The 24,321-nt window shown below is 53.5% G+C and overlaps 2 protein-coding genes across 2 annotated transcripts; both read right to left on the reverse strand.

Annotated features, from left to right (window-relative positions):
• Positions 1-494: 494 nt before the first annotated feature.
• On the reverse strand, positions 495-15,719 carry LOC123030996 (solute carrier family 2, facilitated glucose transporter member 5-like). The gene is made up of 15 exons (XM_044445387.1): positions 15,325-15,719; positions 11,712-11,800; positions 10,029-10,106; positions 9,300-9,395; positions 8,666-8,764; positions 7,387-7,547; positions 6,992-7,116; positions 6,343-6,495; positions 6,133-6,258; positions 4,760-4,947; positions 3,987-4,097; positions 2,601-2,702; positions 2,134-2,209; positions 1,329-1,456; positions 495-891 (listed from the first exon to the last, which is right to left on the reverse strand). Exons 1-15 carry the CDS (start codon positions 15,503-15,505, stop codon positions 652-654), a joined length of 1,953 nt encoding a protein of 650 aa, XP_044301322.1. The 5' UTR covers positions 15,506-15,719; the 3' UTR covers positions 495-651.
• A 632-nt stretch (positions 15,720-16,351) lies between these two features.
• On the reverse strand, positions 16,352-23,061 carry LOC123031000 (solute carrier family 2, facilitated glucose transporter member 5-like). The gene is made up of 9 exons (XM_044445395.1): positions 23,002-23,061; positions 22,034-22,194; positions 21,095-21,219; positions 20,114-20,266; positions 19,461-19,586; positions 18,725-18,912; positions 18,475-18,585; positions 17,402-17,503; positions 16,352-16,656 (listed from the first exon to the last, which is right to left on the reverse strand). Exons 2-9 carry the CDS (start codon positions 22,189-22,191, stop codon positions 16,537-16,539), a joined length of 1,083 nt encoding a protein of 360 aa, XP_044301330.1. The 5' UTR covers positions 22,192-22,194; positions 23,002-23,061; the 3' UTR covers positions 16,352-16,536.
• Positions 23,062-24,321: the final 1,260 nt, after the last annotated feature.

Genomic DNA, 24,321 nt, shown 5'->3' on the forward strand with positions numbered 1-24,321 from the left:
GGACCCGCAGCACACGGACTCTTGCTTTCACTGCAGAATTGAGAACTGAGCCGTTCAGTGTTTCCTTCCTGCTTTCCCCCATGCAACCTCTAGGTGGCACTGTGTTATAATGCAAACACACCAGAAGAAATTGCACTTTCAGCATCAGGAATAATGCATTTTCTATCCAAGGCACTTGTGCACTCCTTACTTCCTATTATGGGTTCTTTAGACTCTCCAGTTGAACTTCTGCCCGTAAAGAGCATTTTGTGCAAGTGCGTGTTTTTTCTTTTTTAGAGCAGGGAAAATAGGCTAATATTTACATAGCAGAAAAGGCAACTCTCCTCATGTACCACTCGGATCTTAAGTCTGCATTGAAACTGAGATGAACAGCCTCATGTTCAAAAAAAATGAGAGCGTTCCAGGAAAGTTTTCTAGTCTTGTGGCTACCCAGACAGGTGGGGAAAAACCAGTGCGGGAAGTCTGCACCAGCACCGGACGAGAGAGCCAGGAGGTCTTTTGAAAGATTAAAAGGTGTAATTGTGTATGCGTTTTATAATTTAAATATAAAATTTTGTGCAAAGAGAGTAGAAAAGCTATAACAAAGACGTGGGTGGGGGACCAACAGGGAATCAGTGATCACCTGTGGGTCAAGAGAGTTGGAGGATCACTTTAGCCTATGGTTGATCTTCTCTTTTTTCTCCTATTGCTATGGTGAGCTGACCGTTTCTTCAAATTTTCTTTGGCGGGGTGCCCCTGAACTTGAATCCTCCTGGCCAACTGGGCAGACATGAGTCTCTTTATCTCCAGAAAGGTCCTGCCCTTGGTTTCTGGGATGTACTTGAAGATATAAATAAAGGTGGCAACAGAGAGTGGCCAGAAGAGAAGGAAGCTGTAGGACCCAATCAGCGTCTAGAGGTGAAAACCAAGAAGAAAAGGGGGCCGGGGAAGGAAGAGATAACAAACCATGGCTTGTTAATCACAACCCATGAAGATAATCCATGAAGTGTTCTGGGGGTGGTGTGTTTGCAACTGGTTGTAATCTTGCTTGGGACCAGTTGACAAGGTGGCCCTGTTTCCACAACAACCAGCGAGGACCCTCTCTCACCCACTGCCCGGCTCCCGAGTGTGGGTTGTTAGATGCTGTCTGAACCCACTCACAGCCCGGAGACTGTACCATGTTGTCAGGGAAGTCAGTCGCTGAGACCCCTTCGAAAATCCGGTCGAAACAACCACCCAGATTTTGCCAGGACTGTCTGTGACTGGAGCACCCCAAAGGCATAGTTGACCGGGGAGCAAAGGGCGGCCTCAGCCAAATTGCTCAGACCCCTTCCTTGAGAACCACTCACTTCTATATGAAGAAATATGATGCCCATGAGGAAGTTGACCAGCCAGTGCACAAACCCTCCGAGGGCGACGCTGGTGGACCGGGTGGACTGAAGGAACAGTTCTGTCGTGAGGAGGATGGGTACGGGACCTGGTGGAGAGAGCGGGGTTCAAGGCACGGAAGGCTGATTCCCTTTGACTCACTCAAGCCACAGGAGTATCTGGCCAGAAAACAGGCCCTGCAACCCCAGTACCCCAAATTATCTACCCAATTTGTAGCTCACCCCTCCTCCAAGACACCCTCCATGTCAAGGGCTAGGGAGCCTCTTCCAGCCCGAGGCCATATCCTGGTTTGGAGAAGCTCTCGGGGTGCAGGGCTACCCTGGAACAGGGGCCCAAATTCCAGAATTTTTGGCCAACGCTTCTGAAAGCCAGGAGCCACATCTTAGGCAAGAAACATTTTGCCTTACAATGTGTGGTGGGAACAGAAAAACGCACCGACTGGTGGTTTGAAGAGGGGCGTGGCCAGGGAAAGGGGGCAGGGCTTTCAGGGCAGGTCTGGCCAATGGTGCTGGGACCCAAGCAGAGGGTGTGGCACATGGGGATGAAGTTCCCCACCACTGCCGCCCATCATCAGGTAGAACCTGTTGGACAGCGGATCCATCCACTGGCCCTGTTTGAGAGCAGCCTAAGCCTGGCCCCGAATGATGTTCGGGGCAGGGTTCAGGACCACAGATAGCTCCTCACGAGCTCCCGAGTCCCGAGGTGGGTGCCGTGCTGCACTGACACCAGAACCGGCGCTCCTGCTGGCAACCCTGCGGTGCTCACCTGGTCCCAAAACGTGTGCGATGAGGAAGAGGAAGACGAGGGAGGAGCTGGCGTAGGACATCCATGAGATGGTCGTCTGTTGGAGGAAGTTGGCCATGCTTCAGCCATGCACAAATGCGGCTACAGGTTGCCCCTTTGAGGGCTTGCAGAAAGTACTGAGAACAGGGCCTCAGGCCCATAGAGTGCGTGCGCACGCACAGAGAGAGCGAGCGAGCGAGCGCAAGCAGAAATTTGCTTCTGCTAATTTATATATGCTGTAAAGTCTCTCTCTCTCTCTCTCTCTCTCTCTCTCTCTCTGTAGATTTTAGGTGAAGAACAGACAGGCAGATCTGAGAGGACAGCAGGAGGGGAAGCCCATGTGGGTCAAAACCCCCAGTTCATGCTGGGGGATCGGAGGCAGCAAAGACCATCAGGGCCCCTGTGCGATTATTCCCCGCATCAGCACAGGGGGAGCACTGCCCACCTACCTGCATTTCGAGTGCCATGGTGAGCAGGACACAGATGATGCTGCAGACCCCGAAGCCAATGAGGATCAGGGCCCTCCGTCCCACGGTGTCGATGATATACACCTGGGAACCCAAGCAGAGGAAAGAGCGAGGTGAGGTGTGAGCGCACGGCCGGATGAAGAAAGCGGCACAACAGGAATAAGTGGGTTTCAGTGGGTCGTGCAGGGGGCAGCACATCAGGCCTAGGGCACGGGTGGGGGGCAGGAGAGATCTGCCCTCCAGGATGCTTCAGATGGCCACACCCCCTTCCCCAGGCCACACCCCTTTCCCCCAAACACAAGGGAGGCGAGTTTCCCAGCTTTTGGCAGTCTTCACCCCACATGCTCAAAGGAATTGGAATTATTTTTCAATTTTTAAACTTACAGCTTATCAGAGCTTTAAGCTAGAAGATCCTGGCAATTTGGACCACATGAGCTGCTCCTCCTGCCGCCCTCCCGCCTGAGGTTTGCTTGTTTGCTTATTTGCTTATTTATTTAGAGCATTTGTATGCCGTCCCATCGCATAGCCTCAGGACGGCTTACATAAATAAAATAAAACAAAACATAATACAGATAAAATCTTTTCCCAGCCAATACTGGCTCCTTCCCTATTATTTGCAATGAGGGCTGTCCTTAGGAGACACGGTCCTTCGCAAATACGTTTCTTTTTATTCCTGTGTGTCTGAGTTCCGGATCTTTTTGCCAGCTAACACCAGCCCACCAGGCCTCTGAGATGTTCCGAATTAGTTTCCTGGTTTGGGGATTGTGCAAGGCTTACAGCATCTTACAACCAAACTGAAATACAGAAAGATCGGACCATGCATGGAGAATCACACGGAACCTGAGAAGGGCCTGCAGCAAAGATATATACAGCTTAGGACTGCTAGACCTGTCGAATTGCTTCTCCTGCTCTGCTCAGTCTCTGGGACCTTCCTCTGAGTGCCAACCCCACGAAAGGCTCAGAGGGGAAGGGGCTTTTCTGTGGGGGCCCCCCATCTCTGGAACAACCTCCCTGCTGGTGCCAAATTTGCCATCTTTTCAGCACCAGATAAGGAAGTCCTTTCTGTGGTGGCCTTGAAAAAATCGCCTTCATTATCCAAGTGCTTTTCCTTCTTCCCACGTCCTTTTACTGTATTTTAAAAGCACTTTTAAATTAATTGTAAATTCTTTTCACACGGCTATTTGTTTATTTATTGATACGAGCTATAATATACCGACCTCTGTAGCCAATTTGGCTCTCAGGGAGGTTTTGTGTTATTAGTGTTGCATTTCATTGTTTTATGCGCTCTAGAAATGAAATCGATAAGCAATACTCGTAATGACTTTTGTGACAGACCGAAGCTTTGAGACAGCATTTGGGGATGCTTACCACGACCATCAGGGTGATAACGAGGGAAATGACAGAGAAGAGGACAATATACCGGATTTCTTTCTTGCTTAAAAACATGGACGCATAGATGTTGTCTGCATAATAGTAAACCTGAAAGCAAATCACAGTCAGCATCTTATAATTTCACAGAAGGATCTGGAGTTTTTGAGGCAGTCAGGTTCAGCACGGACCCCTCCCCTCCCCTCCCCCGGAATCAGTGCCACTTCATCTTGAACAGGTATGGAAAACGCTTTATTCCTCCGGAAGATGCGGCTGAAGACAAAAAGGGGATTGGAACCAAAGACATCAAAAAGCCCAGGGCCAAAATAACAAACAAACAAACAAGACCCTTAGTGCAAAGCTCAGCCATGGGTGACTTTGGCCCAGCCACAAACGCTCAGTCCAACCTGTGTGTGTGTGTCCAAAGAGGATACCCAAAGAGGCCCCAAACCTCCCCCTGCTCTGTCACCACGGACTCTTCGGAGGGACCACAATTTTCCTCCTGCATCCCAGCCGGAGGCCACCCGTTTTGTAGCTCTGTTTTGAGGAGAATTTGGGGGTTGCCTCATCCTTTCGCCCCCCCCCCCCCATTTTGCCTGCAGTCTGAGAAACGCACGCATTTCTCCATCTCTCGCCGGGGCAGAAAAAAATGAGGGTCCGGCCTCCATCGAACCCTTGGAAGCATTGCAGGCTCGTCTCATCCAGCCGACAGTGTCGGCACCGCCAGGGGGTACCTGTCCTCCCGGACGTCCGGGGCCCGGGCCTTTGCTTACCGCACTGACACCTGTGAGCTGATGGCCGCTCATCAGGACGACAACGGAGATGACTTGCCAGCGAAGGCCTCGGTAGAACAGCAGCTTCAGCCCGCCCATCTCCTTCTCCGCCTTCTCGGAGATGTGCTCCAGGTAGAGCTCGTCTATCTCTTGTTCGACATCTTCTTGGCCCCTCAGCTTCTTCAAGGCTGGATGGGAGGAGGAGGAGGAGAAAGGGATCTCTGTGGCGGAAAGTCTCTTCTTCCAAGACACACGCACACATGCGCGATCTAAAAGACGGCCGGGCCTCTTCTCCTGGATTTGGGAGGCTCCAGACCAGAACTGGGAAGTCTCAGCCCCGGGATCCCAGTCTGGCCCCAGTCTGGCCCCCTTTCCTTCGCCCCATCAGCCTCCATGCTCTCCCAGCTTCCACCCTGCTCATTTCTAACAAGCCAAATCATCTTTCTGAGATTAGTTGCTGGTAGAAAGGTGTTAAGAGAACACTAGAGGGTTTTTCTTTGGGGGGGGGGGATTTTTTGCCCTGGAATGCAGCACACAAGAGCTTTTCTGAAAGGAGAGAGAAAGAGTGGGGCTGGGGGTGATGCGTGACCCCCTCACCCGCTGCAGAGCCCCTCTGGAGCCCCAGGGGAGCTCTCCGTGGTGCTGAGCGCCATCCCCAGGACTGGTTCAGCACCCTGATGCGCCGAGCATTGCTCTGCTGGAGCGCAAAAGAAAGGCTGCAATGGAGGGGGAGCCTTGCTGACCTCGGAGTCCCCCCCCCACGAATTCATCCGCGCTGCTCTAGGGAAGGAAGAGTGCACCCAATGAGAGAGAGAGAGGAGCCCCCAAGGATGGTGGCAGGCGTGCTGGGCAGGGCTTGGGCAGTCCGGGTTCTAGGCCCCGCTTGGCCACGGAGCTCTCTCAGTGACTTGGAAAGCGTCCCCGAGCCCACCTCACAGGGCTGTCGTGAGAGTAAAGTGGAGAGGAGCAGGGCCATGTAGGTCGCCGTGGGCCTCTTGCAAGAGGAAAGAGGCAGAATGCCTCTCTGATGCATCTCTCGCTCTCTGAGGCGCAGTGCCTCTCCCAGCCCGGGGCTCCAAATCCAGCCTGCTGGTCCAAGTCCCGTGCCCCCAGCACGCAACCCCGATGCTCGGGCAATTTCCTAGAATGTGAGTCCTCCTCCGCTTCCAAAAAGCTGAAATGTTCTCCTAGAGCTTAGCTACAGCGAGGGCTTCCCACTGAAGTGGGCTGGCAGCTCGGGGCTGGCTTCCTTCTGCCATCAGCCCCCACCTCCAGGACATGGCCCCCGCCAGCCCCTCCAAACCAGAATTCTCTCCCCTGGCTGGACGGTGCTGGACACCCCTCCCCGAGGCCTCCGGGAAAGCCCCACTCACTTTGCCTGGCCTTTTCCTCATCCCGCTCCTGGATCATAAGGTACCGGGGACTCTCCGGGCACGAAGGCAGCACAATGACCTGCAGCACTGCCAGGAAGCCGGGAAGACTCAGCAGTATCGGCCAATCTGTGCAGAAAGGAGTCATCGGGGTTGGGATGGAACGAGGCCCGATCTCCTCGTGGGTGGAAGGGAGCATGTCTCGGGACTTACACTTTTTGGTACCCAGCAGCTCCTCATAGCCGAGGACCTGAGAGATCAGGACGCCAATGACGATGAAGAGGGCAGACACTGACACCATGGTCCCCCTGAGGTTTCTGGGGGCCACCTCTGCAAGATACAGTGGGACAGCGCAGGAGAAGATGCCTGGGTAGACGCAGAAGGCAAGGCCCATCGATGGTGTGCGTGCCACATGGGTGGGCATGCAGAGATGCGACTCTGTAACGGGGGAGGGCCTTCAAACACATTTAATGAACGAATGAAACAAACTGACTTCCTGGACCACGGGACGCTGCAGTGCATGAAAGCAGGCATCTTATCTTCAGCCCAGGATGCTTCTGGCAGCATTCCCCACGGAGCTGTTGGCTGGGTGCAGAAGACACGGCAACCCAGAACTATCTCAACCATCACTGGTCCAGGACTGGTTGAGATATTGTGTTGTCCTGGCTTCCTAGTGTGGGACAACCCACGAAGATAACTCGCCGTGTGCGACAGTGTTGTGAACTCTGGGCTCTTCTCCCCGGGCTGCTGCCTTGGCTTGGTTCAGACAAGACGATAACCTACATTTCAGCCGCGCTCGGGAGGGGCTGCCCGGGAACCCTCCCAAACTCAGCAGGGCGAGCCACAGAGGCGCCTTTCCTACCTGAGCACACGCCCGTGATCAAGCGTGAAAAGATGGTGTATTCATAGGCGTGCACCAGGGTGGAGAAACCCATGAGGATGGAAGAGATTATGGCCAGAAGGTTGTTGAGGAAGAGGGTTCCCTTCCTGCGGAGAGAGAGAAAGGGAGGACAGAGGGCACGGGGTGCGGAGTTGTGTCAAAAAAGCAGGGCTTTTTTGTGTCTTTATTTTATTTTCTTGGCAAGGCACTGGAGAGCCAGGGGCTGCATGCATCCCGCAGTCCATCCTTGCCTGATGGGGCCACCCGTTGTTCCCAGAGCTGATGTCTTGTGGCCATCCTATCTCCCATCGCCCTTGTGGAATCTCTCCCATTCCTCGAACGCGGGGGCTCACCGGTGCCGTAGCATCTTGACATACCTGCCGCACTTATCCACCATGGGACCAGACAAAAGGGACCCAATGAGGCCGCCGAGCGAGAAAATGGCCACGGTCATACTGTACAGGAAGCTGAGGAAGGTGGCTTCGATGTAGACCTTCTTCCTTTGGTGGTAGGTGTTATTGTAAAAGTCTTGGATGAGCTGCAAGAGGCATGCGTGACAGGCGGTGTGGCGGGATTCACGGGTCAAAATACGGAGATGTTTTCATCAGCACGTGCACTTAGACCAGCCGCCACCCCCTCCAACGCCTTCCTTCCCCCGAGCTGTGCTGTTTCCCCCTCACAAAAGCAGGAGGGAAGCTCATTTCCATATATGCCCGCCCGCCCCCTGAGATCGGCGGCAGAGGCCCTCCTCCAGGAACCCTCCGTGAAGGACATTAGGAGGCTGAGCACCCGGAGCAGGGCCTTCTCTGCAGTGGCACCCCACCTATGGAATGCGCTCCCCAGAGAGGTCCGCCTGGCGCTGTTGTGATTCGTTTTTCGGCACCAGGCGAAGACCTTTTTATTTAAACGATATTTTAATAATTGCTGATTTTATTTATTGGTTTTAAATTATTATCCAGGATGTTTCCAGATTTTATATGTATTTGTATGGATATTTATTTATATGTTGGATGCCGTCCCGAGGTTTATACGAATGGGACGGCATACAAAAATTCCAAATAAATAAATAAATTCCCCATCTCCTTCCCTTTGTGCCAACCCACCCCTTAAGAACTAGACCAGAGGTCCTTCTTCGGGAGCCCTCTTTGAAAGAGAGTAGGAGAGCGGCCACCTGGAGAAGGGCCTTCTCTGTGGTGGCACCTGGTCGTGGAATTTGCTCCCCAGATAAGTGCTCCTGGTGCTGACAGACACTTTACCCTTTTTGGTGCCAGGCCAAACTTCTTTATTTCCCCATTTTTAAAGACTGAATTTCTATTTTAATCGGGCTTTTATATGAATGGATGTGATGCTGTGCTTCTCTTGTTGGGCCCTCCTGAGACTTTTATGTATAGGATAGAAAATCAATGAATAATAAAATTTCCCAGCAGGACGGGATTATCCCTTGTTATAATGGAAAGGTTCGAGGGGCCGGGGAACCCAGGGCCCAGCTGGAGAAGTGGCGGGCAGGTGGTGGTGGAAACAGTCCCGAGGGTCGCACAGGGCAGCCGGGATTGCCACGGTGGGGCCACGCCGACCGCCCTCATGGCAGGCAAAGGGCGCACTCCTCCACTGTGGTGGCGCTTCAAATACCCCCGTCAGCGCCGGAGCGAATCTTACCGCTGCTGGATGGTTCACCACCCAAAGGTTATAGCCGTATTGGAGCGAGGACCCAAAGGACGTGACCAGCGTCACCATGACCAGAGGCCTTGTCAGCGCCTGTCGGAATGAGCACAGCTTATTTATTACATTTATATCCTGCCTGTTTTCCTTCCAAGGAACTCAAGGTTGGGCTGAGCGTCTCTGCGGGGACTAGAACCCGGATCACGCGAGTCCCAGTCCCATGTTCTTAACCGCCCCATCACGCCGGCACCCAATAGTTAGCCTCTGTTTTTCTTTGAATAAACAAAGCTGCACTGACTCCTGCTTTTCGGGGGGCTGTTGGGCAAGGTGCCAGAACTTTCACGGGTCTCCCTTCTTCTGTTCTTGCTCCTCCTCTTTCTCATCATGGTTAACATCCCGTAGCAATCATAGTTCAGGCTTTACATGTAACAACAACCCATGATTCAGTGATGACCCATCCTCTGGGTTGTTGTTATGTGTGAACCGGGAACTTTTGCTAGCCTTCCCACTTTATTCTTGATATGCTTAGACACAGTATATTTGCACCCCTCTGCTCTTGGGCGGGGGTGGTGGGATGGCTTAATTCGTTTGCATTGCAAAAGCTTTGCCGGTTGAATAGTCCGGTACCTACCCTTCTCCCAGACTTCTCCTTCATTATCACTGTTGCGTCTATGCTTCTGATGCTGCTTCTGAAGCTTTGTGTGTAGGTAGCAGACGACAATCTTTTCTGCAGGGGAAGAAAAAGAGGCATTTAACTCCTTTACTCCACGCAGGAACAATTCTTTTCCCAGATCAGACTCATGGTGCTTCGAGATGGGGTGTTTATCGTACAACCACCCTCTCTTGTCCTCCCAGGGTGAGAATAGCTGGGCTCTTGCCAAGGCCCACATGCCAGCAGGGGCCCACCAAGAAAGCCTCCCTGGACTTGCTGTTCCTCTTCTCCATCGTAACCTGCTTGGTGGTGTGACAGAGAGGCAGCAGAGATGCTGGCCACCTTGCTGCTGGCCTCGCTGCCTGTCCAGCGAGCAAGTGGGATGAGGAGGAGGAGGAGGAAGGCAGGAGAGTGGTGCCACTGCTGGTGAGAAGCTGGGGGCCGCTGAGAGCCCTCCAAACCGTGGGCCTCACACTGCATTCATGGCATCTTTCAGGAGAGGATTCCCACCAGGCAAATCAAGCAAGCCCCTGCACAGGGCAGCTGAGGGACTGGTCACCAAGGCCTGCTTCTCTTTGGAATAAGAGGATTAGAAGCTAAGTGGGTGAGGCAGGAGGCGGCGGCTGGAAGGAAGTGCAGGGGTCAAGCTGCGGAAATGTGGCAAGGCCATTAGCTTGCCATGGACCTCGTGGGATGATGGCACCTCACCCGTCTGGCCTTCTGTGTCTCTGCGTCTTTGAGGCTGCTTCCTATGTTTTCTGGGCAGGACACTGAAGATGGCTTCTCCTGGATGGGAAGGAAAAGAGGTTGGAGATGCGGGCAGTTTACCTGAGAATGTGAGGACAGCCCTGTGGGGCTCGGCTGCGGGGTGCGCTAGACGGGGCATGCATCGCGGCGGCGCCCTTCCTCATTCGGGGTATGGGAAGGTGCCCAGGCCAGGGGTATGGCTGGGCATCTGAAGAGCTCTGAGCCCCAAATGCAGAAACCAGCATAAAATCCACATGTGGAGAGGCAGTGTGGTGCAGTGGTTAAGAGCGTGGGACAGGGACTCAGACGACCTGGGTTCGAGTCCCCGCTCAGCCATGGAGCCAACTGGGGGACTTTGGGCCAGTCAGACTCTCAGCCCAACCTACCTCACAGGGTTGTTGTTGTGGGGATAAGATGGAGGAGGAGAATGATGCAAGCTGCCTTGAGCCCTTTGTAGGAAAAAGGCAGGATATAAACCGAGACATAAATAAACAAATAAATGTGCAAAGATATAGCTATCTCTGCACAATTAAAAAATAATACTTGCTAGGATGTATTCAAATTCCACGGGAGGCAAAGCCAGCCAATTAATTCCTCATCCACTATTCCCAAATAAATTGATCCTTTATTGATCAAGGTTCATCTCAACACAGGTTCATCTCAAGCTCATGGGCAAAATTTCCCTTCTCACGCGTAAACCACCCTGCTACACGAGGCATTTATTGTGCGTGTGGTTTTGCCCCCTCATGGTCTTTAGGCATGGTGCTTGTTCACACTTGTTTCTGCTTTTAAAGACTACTTTCCAGGGGTTTTTGAAGGCAGGGGAAAATCGGTATTATTTTTGAAAGCAAAGCACTATCTGTGATTTGCACTTTGTCACAGCGCCACCTAGCGGATCTGTAGGGGAAAAGCCATGCAGCCTTCTGATCCAAAGCCATGGACCATCCTGAGAATTTGACATTTGGGATGGTGTACGAAAGTTTTAAATAAATAAATGGTGAACTGAAAGTCCACCTGGTGTAGAAACAGCTTCTCTTTCATCTGCTGTATCATTTAGTAACTTAACTTAGCTGCACGAATGGTTGAAATCTGGCTCTAAAATCTAGTGCTTACATTTGCAGTGCAATTTGATTAAGTGAGTGTTATTTTGTATATATTGTATTTTATTCTATCCTGTTTTATTGTATTTTAGTCTTATATTGTAATTTATCCTGTTTTATAAACTGTTGCAAACCACCTCAAAAGCTTTGGCTATTGGTTGGGATAGAACATTATTTTATGAACATTACATTGGTATAGAAGCCGTTTGATTTTGTCGTAAGCCTTCTAGAGACTCAGTGTGATTGGACGGCCTAGAAATACCCCAAATAAATAAATAAATAACATTATTATTATAGAACAGCAGCAGCAGCAATTTATCCTGCTTGTTGTAAAGCATTCAGGAGACTTGGTGACTGAGCACTTAAAAAAAATATAAGAAAGGACATGCTAGGGAAGAATTTTTCTGAGCTGCAGCACGTGGGAAAGGTGCGCTCGCTTCCCATGGGAATTGCCTCTGTCTGCATCTTGTTTTCATCTGGTCCCTGGCTGGGCCGGTTAACCCTTTCCTAACCCTTGCAGAAGGAACAAGCCCTCTGAACTTACCAGCTGGCCGTGTTGGGCCGCTAACTCCACTCCGCTCTTTGTCTGCCGGTTGTGGCTCCCCATGTCGCTCGGGCCGGGCTGGGCGTCTCCTGTGTGGGTAGGAAAACACACTTTTGACTCTCAGAGTCTCCAAGCATCCCAAGGATAACTTGGCAGGGTAAGACCTGGCACATGTCCAGATGTGTGACCGAACACCCACCTGCCCTGCATCACGCACTGGATGTTATGGAGGCATTCAGAGAAGGCAACAAGGATGATCCGGGGACTGGAAAGAAAGCCCCACGTGGATGGATGGAAAGAACCGGGCACGATCCCCTGGAGGGGGCTGAGGGGAGATGGGGGGGTGCTTTTCAAAGGCCCGAAGGGTGCCACATGGAGCCAGGTCAGGATTATTATTATTATTATTATTAGAACAATTAGGATCCCTTCCCGGTCACTGTCCGAGGCTGCAGGGGTCTTTAGAAGAGAATGCCGGGTTGCCCCCCAGGCCGGCCGGTTCTGTTTTGCGAGGAGGAGGAGGAGGAGGTCGGTGGAAAAAAGCAAACCAGATATGCAAAGGGGGCAAATCAGGACGACAATCTGCATAAAATGGGCAAATTTTAATGGACGTGTATAGGCGAACATTTAAATAAATGCATGCTGTCAAAGCCAAGTCATGTGAATGGGCCCCAGGTTCCAGAAACACGTTCTTCTTTCAAGAGGGCCCCTTCCTTGCTCTGGGGGTCCCCTGGGCAGGAAGCTCCCGAAAAGCAGGGAGAGAAGGGGCAACTCCAGGGATGCTTGTCAGTGGGTCCCTGCCGAGCACGGGCCCTTGCGAAATGCCCCGCCGTGCCGACCGTTGGCACCCCGTCCTGCTGGGTGGGCCTTCCAAGGCAGGTGCTTTCGCACAGGAGGCTGTTTCCTCATGGCACTTCAGAACTGCCTTTTGTAAAGGAGGACCCACGACCACTCTGTATGACCCCCACAGCGATGGATCATTTAAGCAGGGCTGTAACTTGGTAGGGGTGGCGTTTGCATCCCGGCGCCCACCTTACCTGCGTCAGGTAGCTTCCCCCCTGGGGATTTCGGGAAGAGGAGCACAGACACAACACAGCTGCAGCATCCACTGCAGGGGAAGCCCAGTCCAGGTCACCCCATCGTGGTTATCCTTGAAATGAGTCAGAAGATGGAGGGCATTGCCAGAGCCAATCCTGGGAGAGGAGGCCAGAAGGTTCCAGAAGGTTCCAAGGGAAGCTGTTAACAGCTGGGAACCAAGACAGTGCATCCCTTCCATGGAAGGAGGCCCACGTAGACACAAGTCCTCCCAGTCATTCCCTGTGGCTTGGGGTTGCCGTTACGTGCAGCCACGTTCTCTCCGACTTATGGCAACTCGGAAAGCCTTCCAGAATGTCCTGCTGTGACCGCCCTGCTCATCTCTTCTAAATTGATGGAATCCATCCATCTCTGATTCGGTCTCCCTTTTCTTCTCCTGCCTTCAACTTTTCCTTGCACCGTGTGTCTTCAGCAAGGCCGTTTCAGCTCCCCTTCCAACAGAAATGCATCTTGCTCTTCCTTAATTCCAAACCGCGGCTGCGGAGCACAACAATCAGCCAACCTGAACGCAAAGGTCGGGGTCTCACAATAAAGCCTTTCCGAAGAACTCTGAATACCTCCAGCCTGGGAAGTATTTTCACTCTATGCTTCCCTGCTTCCCAGGGTTCCCGGTTGGCTGGAGAGGTTCAGGCATGGCAAAGGGCATCTCCATCACCACAGAGCGACGGACGCTCACGGTGGGCTCTTTGCAGCTGGTTTGGCTCGGGGCTGTTCCACAGGGGATGCCCAATGAAGCCGAAAGGGGACCCACCGAGCTCGAAGGACGTCGGGCAGAACTGTAAGGTCTGGGACGTGGGTGGTCAAGGTGCAGGCTGGGCACCTCCGGCTTCTCCACGCATCGCTTGCTCCTGGGCCAGAAGAGGAAGCCCAGTCCAGCAGGCTGCCGTCAGTGGCCCCCGCTGGGCCTTGGGGTCCTTGGCACATGCCCTGCCATGCCTACCCTTGACACTGCCTTGCTCGTTTGCGTGACAGGCGGGAGAGGCAGTGACGGGAAAGGGGACGAGGCGCGTGAACAGCGGTTGCTGCTGGGGCGTCACCCCCCGGATGTTTAAGAAGATGGGGAAAGGAAAGAAAAAAGACAGATGGCTCTGAAGGCTGCTGACCTAAAGAGTTGCAAGTTTATTGTCCCTTTAGAAAATAAACAAATAAACCAGGAATGGGGGTACATACAAAACCGAGGGCAGCAAGGTGCCGGCATCTTTCAGGAATGCTTCTTTATGCAGCCTGTATGAACACACGCGCTAGCTAGAACGCCTCTCTCTCTCTAGCTCCGAACGCAGAAAGGAACAGATGCAGGGACGGCAGGAGAGAGCAGGCCTGTGCTGTGCTGTTTTGTGTTGTGTTGTGTCGTGTCTGCAAAGGAAACCTCAAAGCATTTCCCAGGCATGCTACCTCCCTTCGTAGTGTTTTGCTGGAGTGTGTGTCGCCTCAAACACCACGCCGCTTTAATTCTTAGCCTGTGAAGGAGCCGAACATCCGCGAGGGTTTGAAGTTAGTGCAATAGAAACAGTTCTTTTAAGACAGGCAGTGCTGGTTGCCCGGATCTGCCAGCAAACCTCCTGCTCAGCGCTCGGGAGCAAAAAGGGAGCTGCTGGAACACGGTGGCCCAGCCAGCTCTCTTTCCCGAGTGAAAATGCAGCCGGGAGCTTGCTGGCTGAGCCACTGTGTCCCCAAAGACCTCTGCACACCTTGGCCGAAGCGCCTCCGTTTTTCCTTCCCGACTGGGAGCATGGGAAAAGTTCGGGGATCGCAAGAAGCGAGGCCATCCTGGCCCTCCGCTGCAGGCCAAAGTTTGGGAAAGAAGGTTTGCTGTGTGCCAGAAGGCCAAGCTTCTGCTTCAGCCATGCCTGCCTGTTACGCTTCCTCAAAGAAATTCATGGCAGGAAAACAGATGTTTGAAAGCAAAGACAGGGTAGCGAGGCTGTTTCTTCAGCTCCACTGGGCCTCTCAGGAAAGCCACGAAGGACCACAGAACAGCCTCCTCGGGGTCTTTGCCCTTGGAAGAGGGTTCGTCTGCTAATTGGTGCCCGCCAGGTCCCTGAGTAGGATCCTCCTGGTCTGGTGAATCGCCACCAGCCTCCTGATTTCCAGAAAGGTCTTGCCCTTGGTTTCGGGGATCATTTTGGAGATATAAGTGAACGTGGCGATGCAGAATGGCCAGAAGAGAAGGAAACTGTATGGCTCTATGTGGGCCTGGAGGAGGTGGGGGGGAGAGGTTGAGGGGGGGGAGAGAGAGAGGCATTTTTAATTGATTATGACTAATATCCCTGCACCGTTTAATATTAAAAATCTTCATGCAGCTCCCATAGAATAGCAGCAGTCCCACAAAACACAGAATTAAAATCCTGCTTAAAGGCAAGGTCAGCTTCAACAACAAAACGCTGGCGATAAACGCATCAGCCACGCAAAATAACCACAGGAAGCTTTAGAAATCCAGCTTGACGAAACCACCACACTGCCCAGGCCATTTTAGAGCAAGCACGGGGCCGTGACTCGGTCACACCAAAGCCGGCCGGCTCACCTGTATGTGAAGGTACGTGAGCGCGATGAGGAACTTGCAAAGCCAGTGCGTACAGCCCGCGATCACGAAGGCGGTGGACCGACAGGTCTGCAGGAAGAGCTCCGATATCAGCACGCTGGTTACTGGACCTGAGCAGACAGACAGAGGTGCCTGGATTAATGGACCGTTCACGCTCGCTCATTCACTGATGCCACATTTGTCCTGTGCGCCGTGACGTCATCGTTCCCTTTGATACACCGGCCTTTATTATTATTATTATTATTATTATTATTATTATTATTATTATTATTATTATTAGAACATTTCTATGCCGCCCCTTGCTGAAGCCTCGGGGCGGCTTACAACACAATTAAGCCTTTACTGTGACCGTTTCCATGGTCACGCCCCCTAGAAGTGTTTTAAGCTGCCTTGATTTTGGGATGCATTAACAGAAGTATGACTTCCAAATCATGAGAAGTAGGAGTTCCTCTAGACTCCTCACTAGTCAGACCTCACCTGGAGTATTGTGTCCAGTTCCGGGCACAAGATTTCAGAAAGATGCAGAAAAATTGGAAAGGGGATAGAGGAGGGCAACAAAGATGATCCAGGGTTTGGAAACACTGAGAAGAGATGGAGAGCACTGGGCATGTTCAGCCTTGAGAAGAGACGACTGAGTGGGGACATGGTGTCCTTTTATAAGTACCTCCAAGGCTGTCACAAAGAGGAAGGTCAGGATCTCTCCTTGCTGATGCCAGAGTGCCGGACATGGAATAATCAAGTCAAGTTGCAACAGCCCAGGTTCAGGCCGGGCATCAGGAAGAGCTTCCTCACTGTCAGGGCCATGCGACAGGGGGACCAGCTGCCTGGAGGGGTGGGGGGCTCTCCCACACTGGGGGCATTCAAGGAGAAACTGGGCAGCCCTCTGAGTGGGATGGTGTAACGTGGTGTCCTGCAACTCTACTAATTCTATGATTCTGTGATTTATACCCACAGATCCAGGTTCCACTTTCACTAGGAAGAGCCTTTTCTGTGCGCCCCATCCGAGGCCAGGCCACGTCCAAACATGTTGCATTACAACAGGCGACAACGGACACTTGCGGGAGAAATTCAGTGAGCGTGGCAGCTATGCTCCGGGGGAACAGGGAGGGTTTTTTGAGTGGGAAGTAGGAAATGACAACAGCATCCTGCGAACGAAAAGGTGCTGGTAGTGCGTCCTTGTGGGCCCCGGTTCCACTACACCCCGGCTGTGCTTCCCTGGGCATCCTCGGAGCTCTTACCTGGCCCAATGGAGTGCCCGACGAGGAGGAGGGTGTCAAAAGACGAGCTGAAGTAAGACATCCATCTGATGTTGTTCTGAGGGGGAAAGGCTGTCAATGCTCCCTCGTGCCGCAATGAGGTCTTCAGGCAGGAGTGCTGAGAGCCTCAGCAGCGGCAGCTAAATCCTTACATGGCGGTGAGCCTTCCTCACATCTGGTCCCGGCCACGATTTTTTGAGTGCTCTGGGGCAAGGAGCTACCCATGGGCCCTGAGCGCAGTGACGTAACCTCCCACACTGCCACCATCACCAGCTGCCACTTGCTTGAAAGCCTGGGATCCAGGGAGCAGGCGAGCGGAGCGAGCTAAGACATGGCAGCTTTGTGACCACGCCCCTTTGCCTTAGGCCCCGCCCACCCCTGGAATGCAGCCCTGAGAGTTTCTCCCAAAAGGAATGAGGCCTCTGGGGTGAAAGAGTTTCTGCCTGAAGTGATGCTCTTCCTTTGCCACTGGCATCTCAGTCTGTGCTTTTCCTGGACACAGAATGCAGATGGGTGCGCTGAGCATTAAGAGGCTAGTCCACATTAAGTTTGCCTCACTGGCCCACAAGGGAGAAGTAAATCTTGAGGAGATCTCTTGAATTGAATCCCCCGCCCCAAATCCACCAGGATTTTAAATTCCAAAGGGCCCTTGTTGCAAACAGACTCTTCTTTAAATATAAAGCTTCACTCCCAACTGCCATAAGCCGTAGTGACGGACTTTGGAGGGTGGGTTTGAGCAGAAGGTGCTAAGTGGCAGCGCTCAGCACCCGATATGCCATGGCTTGGGGACCGGAATTACAAACCTGGAGTTCAACAGACATGGCTGTGAGGATGCAGGCGGAACCGCAGACTCCGTTGCCGACAAGCAGCAGCATCCTCCGACCTGAGGAATCTATAACCCGGGTCTAGAAAAGATGGAAGAACGGGAGTGGGAAGGCAGGCAGACTAATGTGGGTTTTCCTGGAAAGTCTTTCGCCAACCATAGACCTTCTGGGGTTTTTATTTTTTTATTTTATTTTTCGATTTATATCCTGCCTTTTTCCTACAAAGGACTCAAGGCAGCTTGCATCATTCTCCTCCTCCATCTTATCCCCACAACAACAACCCTGTGAGGTAGGTTGGGCTGAGAGTCTGTGACTGGCCCAAAGTCACCCGGTGGGCTCCATGGCTGAGCGGGGACTCGAACCCGGATCGTCCGAGTCCCAGTCCCGTGCTTTTAACCACTACGCCACACTGGCTCTCCCTGGTTTCCTGCCTTCGGTGCCAAAGTCTCTCCTAAGGCGCAGTTCTTGGCAGCTGCCATCTACCTGCATCAGCAAGGAGATTGCAAGATAAAAGCCCCATTGAAAGGAATCCTGCAGTCCCTGCGGAAACCTCAGCTGTGCTGAGCACACCTCGCTTTGGCAAAGCTTTTTGCCTCTTGAAATGCGGGACAGGCGAGGGCTGGGGGGTCTTTCAGGGGCATCGGGGAAAATCCAGAATATTTTTCTGGACAAAGCTGGCTGCGGACGCCACATGAGCGGCCGGCCAGGGGCCTCAAGGTCCTTCTGCTGTGAAGAACGCCTCCGCCACAGGTTCAAGCGTGCTCAAATGCAGTGTTGACAGAACAACCGAAAGGGACTGTAGCTCAAGGGTAGCATTTTCACCCTAGATGTCAGCCGGTTTAGGACTGAGTTCCTTTCTCCAGGGGAACAGGAGAATTCTGCTGGGACCCAGGAAAGGGAAAGATTTCCAGAGGGCTCTTGTTGGGGGAACCCTGCTGGGAAGGGGCTCTCGGTGGATGCCCCTGCTTCACCCTCAACCCACTGTTCCCCAGCTCTTGCATTCGAATGTCCGACCCCTGTGATGCATTAACAACGGTGAGAGAGTGTCTTACCACCAACAGAGCTACCGACATGAGGAGCACGAGCAGGAAGAGCCGGAGGTACCAGACCTCGTTGTCTCCTACCCCCGTAGACAGGTAGATCCTCTCAGTGTAATACTGGGCCTGAAAGAGGGCCGGAGGATCTGCCATGCTGAGCTGAACCGAGGGTCTGGGGATCCCGTGGGGGAGCCCGAGTTGCAGGTGCCCGGCTGCCGGCCGTGTGAGCTGCTCAGGCCCTGACCCGCCCGGGGTGCCGGCTCACCGCGTTGATGCCGGAGAGCTGCTGGCCGGCCATCAGGACGACGATCGTGACAAGGTGCCACCGCAGCTCCTCGCAGCGCAACATCTTCAGCACGTCCATCTTTTTCTCCGTGCTCTCGGCAAGGTCCTCCTGGCGGAGTTCTTCCAATTCGTCCTCCACGTCATCCCAGCCCCGGAGCTGCTTCAGGACTGGGTGGAAGGAGAAGCAGAAAGGACCTGAATCCGGGGCTGGTGGGAAGAGGCTGGCTGAGGAGGCGGCTCACAGAAGCCTAGAAAAGCAGCGCTGGAGGGGGCCATGAAGGCCTTCGAGTCCAACCCCCTGCTGTTGCAGGACACCGCGCTGCACGGTCTGGTGGCCTAGCTGGCAGAGGGCAGTCCTCTGTTTGGGAGAGCTGTCCCAGAGGACTCCCACCTCCGCCCTTAATGGGCGGTCCAGCCCAAATTTTGTTTCATGATTAAAGTTGCATAGCATAGCCCAGTCAACGGACAGCTCAACGGACAGCCCAGTCCACGGCTGGCTTTAAATTAAGAATCACAGACTGGCCAGACACCCCCATTTGCTATGGGGATTCTCTGAGCAGAAGCAGTTTCTGGTTTTAAACTCGTTTCAACTCTAGTTCTGTCATGGGCTGCGGGAATATGCAGGATGGGGGGCCGGAGATGCTGAAGGGTCCCTCTGGCCAGGAGCCAACATCGTTCCCCTCTTCCTGCCCCAGGCGGCTCACGAGGACCCCTACCTTGCCTCGCTCGCTGCATGTCCTGCCTCTGGATCAGCAGAAACCGGGGACTCTCCGGGAAGAAAGGCAGAGTGGCCACCTCAAACAACGCTGGGACGCCGGTGAGGCTCAGAAGGACGGGCCAGCCTGTGCGAGGAGACAGGTTTGTTCCGGCTTCTCCTCCTCCCGTCCTTCCTCTCAAAAGCAGCTGACCAACGATAACACTTCTGCTGATAAACCATCCCTGAGCTCATCGGATCCCAATGGGCCGGGAACTTCACACCTGGGAGCGAAACCTGGCCTCCCTGGCCTTCAGGTGAAAACAGGTGGAGTCAGGATGAGGCCAAAAGGGCTGGGGCCCTGGATTTCTGGGAAGCTCCCTACCCTCCTGTCCAGGAAATCAAAGAAAGGGACTCACACGTTCCTGCTACATCTGATCCCCCTGTGTGGGCTGGAGATCCGCTGCACAGGCGTGAGAGCTTACTGAAATTGGCCCGCGCAGAGCTGAGCTTTTATTTATTTATTTAAAACATTTCCATGCCGCCCCATCGCATAGCTTTTCCCAAACACGCCTGTGCCCCTGATCTCCAGACCTCCTCAGCTCTTAGCACCGTTCCTGGTCATGAGCCACCTGCTCTGCTCAGTTCAGGGCACGTGCCCCTTTATTACCTTACCTTCTTCGGTGCCAAGGAGTTTGGGGAGGCTGAGAAGGTGGGCCACCAGGCTGCCGCAGACGGTGAAGATGTAGGGCACGCTGCCAACGGTGCCTCGCAGGTTCCTGGGGGCCATCTCGGTGAGGTACATGGGCACGACGCTGAAGGAGATGCCTGGGGAGGCGGCAGGGGAAAGAGGACCACTCACACGGGGTGTGCGGAAACTCGCAAGCCAGGAGTGTTGCTACGGTACGCCTGGAATCCCCTTCCCAAAGTCCCAAGTGCCCATCAGTGCTGATCTGATTCATTTTAATGGTTTCTTTTTCTCCTTCCCAGAAGCTCAAAGAGGCTCAAACAATTCCCCTTGCGATCTGACCCTCACAGCACCTCCCCTGCGAGGGAGGCTGGGCTAAAGACTGTGAAGGGTTTTCAGAAGTGGGATTTTTTGGTGGGGATTTGGGAGGGGAAACCACCAGCGAAAATTCCCTTTTCCGTGTGCCGAGAAAAACCCAGCTCAAGCCCCCGTGACGTGGTAAACACACGCAAAACGAGGCTCGTGACATTTCACCCCGGCTCCTGGCTGCTTAAAGCACTGAATTTGTTTCGTTCATATATCGCAGTTCTACCCCATCCAACAGACAAAGCTGCCAGAGTGGTTCACAGGACCACGAAACCCTCCACGTTCCAGAATTCGGGGCTGTTTTGAAACAATTTGAAAAGAATGAGCTATAAATCAACCAAGAGCTAATTTAAACAAAATGAAAACTCCCCACCCATTGTGGTTAAACACCTGGAAATAGAAGCAAGGCCTATCCAAAAATACACCGGCACCCGGTGGGCTTCACTGGGGGGCACATTCTGCAGTTGGAGGGGCCACTCCCAAGAAGGCCGTCTCCCTTGTGGTCATTCACCAAGCGTCCCTCAGAGGAATTTCTCAGCGGCTGCAGTCGTGGCTCAGGAATCCCACACCGGGGGAAGCAAACAGCTTGGGCCACGCCTCACCCGCGCAAGTTCCAACGATCAGGCGGCCGAGGATGATGAACTCGTGGGAATGAATAGCTTTGGAACAGCCCATGAGCACTGCAGAGACGATGACCATGACGCTGCTTGCCAGCAAGGTTCCTTTCCTGAAAAGACAAACCGACCGACCAGCAAAAACGGAAGCCGAAGTGCCTGTGCGCTGAGCAGCCACGGAGAGAGAAGGAGGGTGTGAAGTGGCATTAGGGCTGGACGAGGCTTTGAAACCGCCACTTTATCGAGGCCTCTGCCACAAGATTCGTTGCAGGATTCAGGTCGCCTCCTTTACACGTGCCCCCCACCCTGGGTTTTGCTTTTTACCTTGCTGTGTGCTCCTTTACACAACCACTAGGTGGCGCAGGTGGATGGCAGAATTGTGAAAATAGGCGTGCTTTTCACAGGGGGATGTCCAGAGAATGTGAGACTTCCCACCAACCAAAGATAAAAAAACCCCAAGAAACTTGCAGAAATGGCTGCAAAGCAATGAGGGAAAGCCTTGGGGGATGACGACATTGTGGGACGCAACCTCAAATGGCTGAGAGGGAGGAACTGCAAGAGCCCGAAAAAAGCCTCATATATAGAGAAGCCTTTAGATTGGAAAGATCATTCTGGTTTTGCTGCTTCTTGGAAAGGCCAAGCAACCAAGCAACGCAGACTGCTTCCTCCGCTGACTTTTTCTCCCCAATCACCACCTGTTGGGCTATTTCCAGGTTTCCGTGCATGCTCCCCTCCCCTCTGAAAGTCTGAAATTGCTCTCCTAAAACTTTGATACCAGCAATAGGGATTTTAAGTCACAACAAGTGGGCTTTGTCAGTTTTGGACCCCGCTTCCTTTTCCTGAGCGGCTCTGCCACGGCTGCAAATGCACCCCCTGCGATCAGGCAGGAGAGAAGACGATCGCGCCTGCGCCAGATGGTCTCCCTACCTGCCAGAACCGTCCACCAGCGGGCCAACCAAGAGAGACCCCAGAATGCCCCCGAGTGGGAAGAACAACACGGTGAGGCCCCACTGAAACATGAGCAAGCTCTGGTCGATGTTGATCGTGTTCCGCTCTTGGTAGAGCTCCCTGTAAAACTTTTTCATGAACTAGGAGAGAGAAACACACTCTGTCGGCATTGTCTGCCCACCTGGTGGCAGGCACCCTGCCAAGGGGGGCCGCTGGTCCCACCTGCCCAATTCGCGTGCCCAGTGGAAGGCCGTGCCTCTCGACCAGGCCAGCACCAAGGGGCGGGTTGACCAGCACCTGCACTAGCTCCTCCTCCTCCTCCTCACCTTGGAGCCATTTGCTTACCTGCCTCTCTCTCAGGCCCAGACAAGGAGGAGGGCCCGGCCAACTAACCCAGGGGTCTGATAGTGGACTAAGAGCCACCGGTGGCAATAGGAATGGGACACTTGACTCCCAAGAGCCCTCAAAAACCGGGCACTGGTACTCCATTGCCTAGGAAATACCTCTTGCTTTACCGCGATTCGAGAGTTTTAGGCCCCATTTGCACATCCTGCCAAGTCACGGTGTGGATTCTCGAACTCTGAACCATCAACACATCCGAACCCGTCCTTGCAAACAAGCCACGGGTTAAGGGTGCCATCAAATGAATGATGCTTGTAACTTCCATAAGAGCAGATTCACGGACAAGTTCCGAAAGGCCGGGTATCCTAATACACAGGGATGGCTGGAATATATACATCGACGCAAACTTCTGGAAGGTGGAGTTGTCCACATGTGTGGAGCCAGCTGGGGGATTCTGGGAGTTTTTGTTCCACACATTTATTTATTGATTAAGACATTGATATGCCGCCCCATTCGCCGAAGCCTCTGGGCGGCTCACAATATACATCTGGACAGCCCACTGCGTCTCTCTGTAAGTTGTCAGCCACGTCCGAGATCTTCCTTACCTTCGCCGGGGAGTCGATCACGGAGAGGTTATAACCATATTGGAAAGATGATCCAAAGGCGGAAATCAATGTGGCCAGGAGAAGAGCCCGTGTCAGCTTCTACAGGAAAAAGCGGTGGATGTCATCACCCAGGAATGCAGGATGCAGCGTTTAGAAATGCTCGCTAGATTCTGACCCCAAGCCAAGATGACTTCAAAAGAATTCCTCCCGTGTTTGGAATGGGTTGTCATGGATTCCCCCTTCCCGTATCTTCCCTTGGCTTTTCAATCCTGCAAATTTCCAGGATTTTCTCTCCTCTTTCTGCCCCAGTGTAAATTCTCCCCCCAAATTCAAGGGTCTTTCTTTCTCCTGCTTTTTGAAGAACAAATAACACAAAAATCCACTAAAGACAAACAGAGGGGGGATTGCTGCCCAGAGAAATTGGTCGGTGGTGCTAGGAGCTGTCTGGCGGGAAGTTCTGGGGTGTGGGGGGGGGATGCTCGGGGACTTGCCCACCCCCCAGCTGTGGCGCCGGACTCACCCCTCCTCCAGTCCTTGCATCCTCTGCCTGTCAAGGTCCCGGTGGAGGAGGAAGGAAACGGAGTGGTGGCTGACTGAGAAAGGGGGCCAGGTGGGAGCCCTGTCCGAGGGCCTATGCAAATTCCCCACCGGCACTGAGAGCAGCCCAGAAGCCTGCAAACTCACCCCTTTCCTGAGAGGGACCTGCTCTTCGTCTTCTCTTCTCATGCTTCCTTCGAGAGGACGTAGAAATCCCACTCAGCTGCGAAGGAGAGATGACGTGGGACCGTGTGATGCGGCTCTTTTGACCCCCTGCAGGACTCAGGGATGGCCAGCGGCTCACCTGGCCCAGCGTCCCATGCCTGTAAGAGGGAGCTGGGGAGCCGGAAGGCCGATTTTGCGGGCCCTTGGCAGGGGCTCAGCCGTGCCCACCCTCGGCACCAGCAGCCCCCCAGCATCCCTGAGGCTGGCGCACCTGGCAAGGTAGAGAGTGCTCTGAACTTGGGATGCATTACAAGCTCCGTGGCTCGCATGCATGGACCTCGCTCGGCGGGGCTGGAACGGCCCGTCGTTCGACACAGAGCAGCTTCCAGCTGCCCGAGCTGGTTCCGCTGTGCCTGCCCAAGCGAGTGAGGCTGCGCATGCAGGCACCTTCGGGGCACCCCATAAGCGGGGCTCTGCCCACGCCTTTCCTTGCAGGGGAGCAGTCCCACAGCAGAAAGGCGGGGAAGGATCTCCCTCACCCTCCACTGCCCCAGGCCACAGTGACTGGGACTCAAGCCAGCTCACATCAAAAACCTACACTATTAAAACATTCAAAAA

Source organism: Varanus komodoensis, unplaced genomic scaffold (genome assembly GCF_004798865.1).
Source record: "Varanus komodoensis strain SLA01 unplaced genomic scaffold, ASM479886v1 scaffold48, whole genome shotgun sequence".
In the NCBI taxonomy this organism is placed as follows: domain Eukaryota; kingdom Metazoa; phylum Chordata; class Lepidosauria; order Squamata; family Varanidae; genus Varanus; species Varanus komodoensis.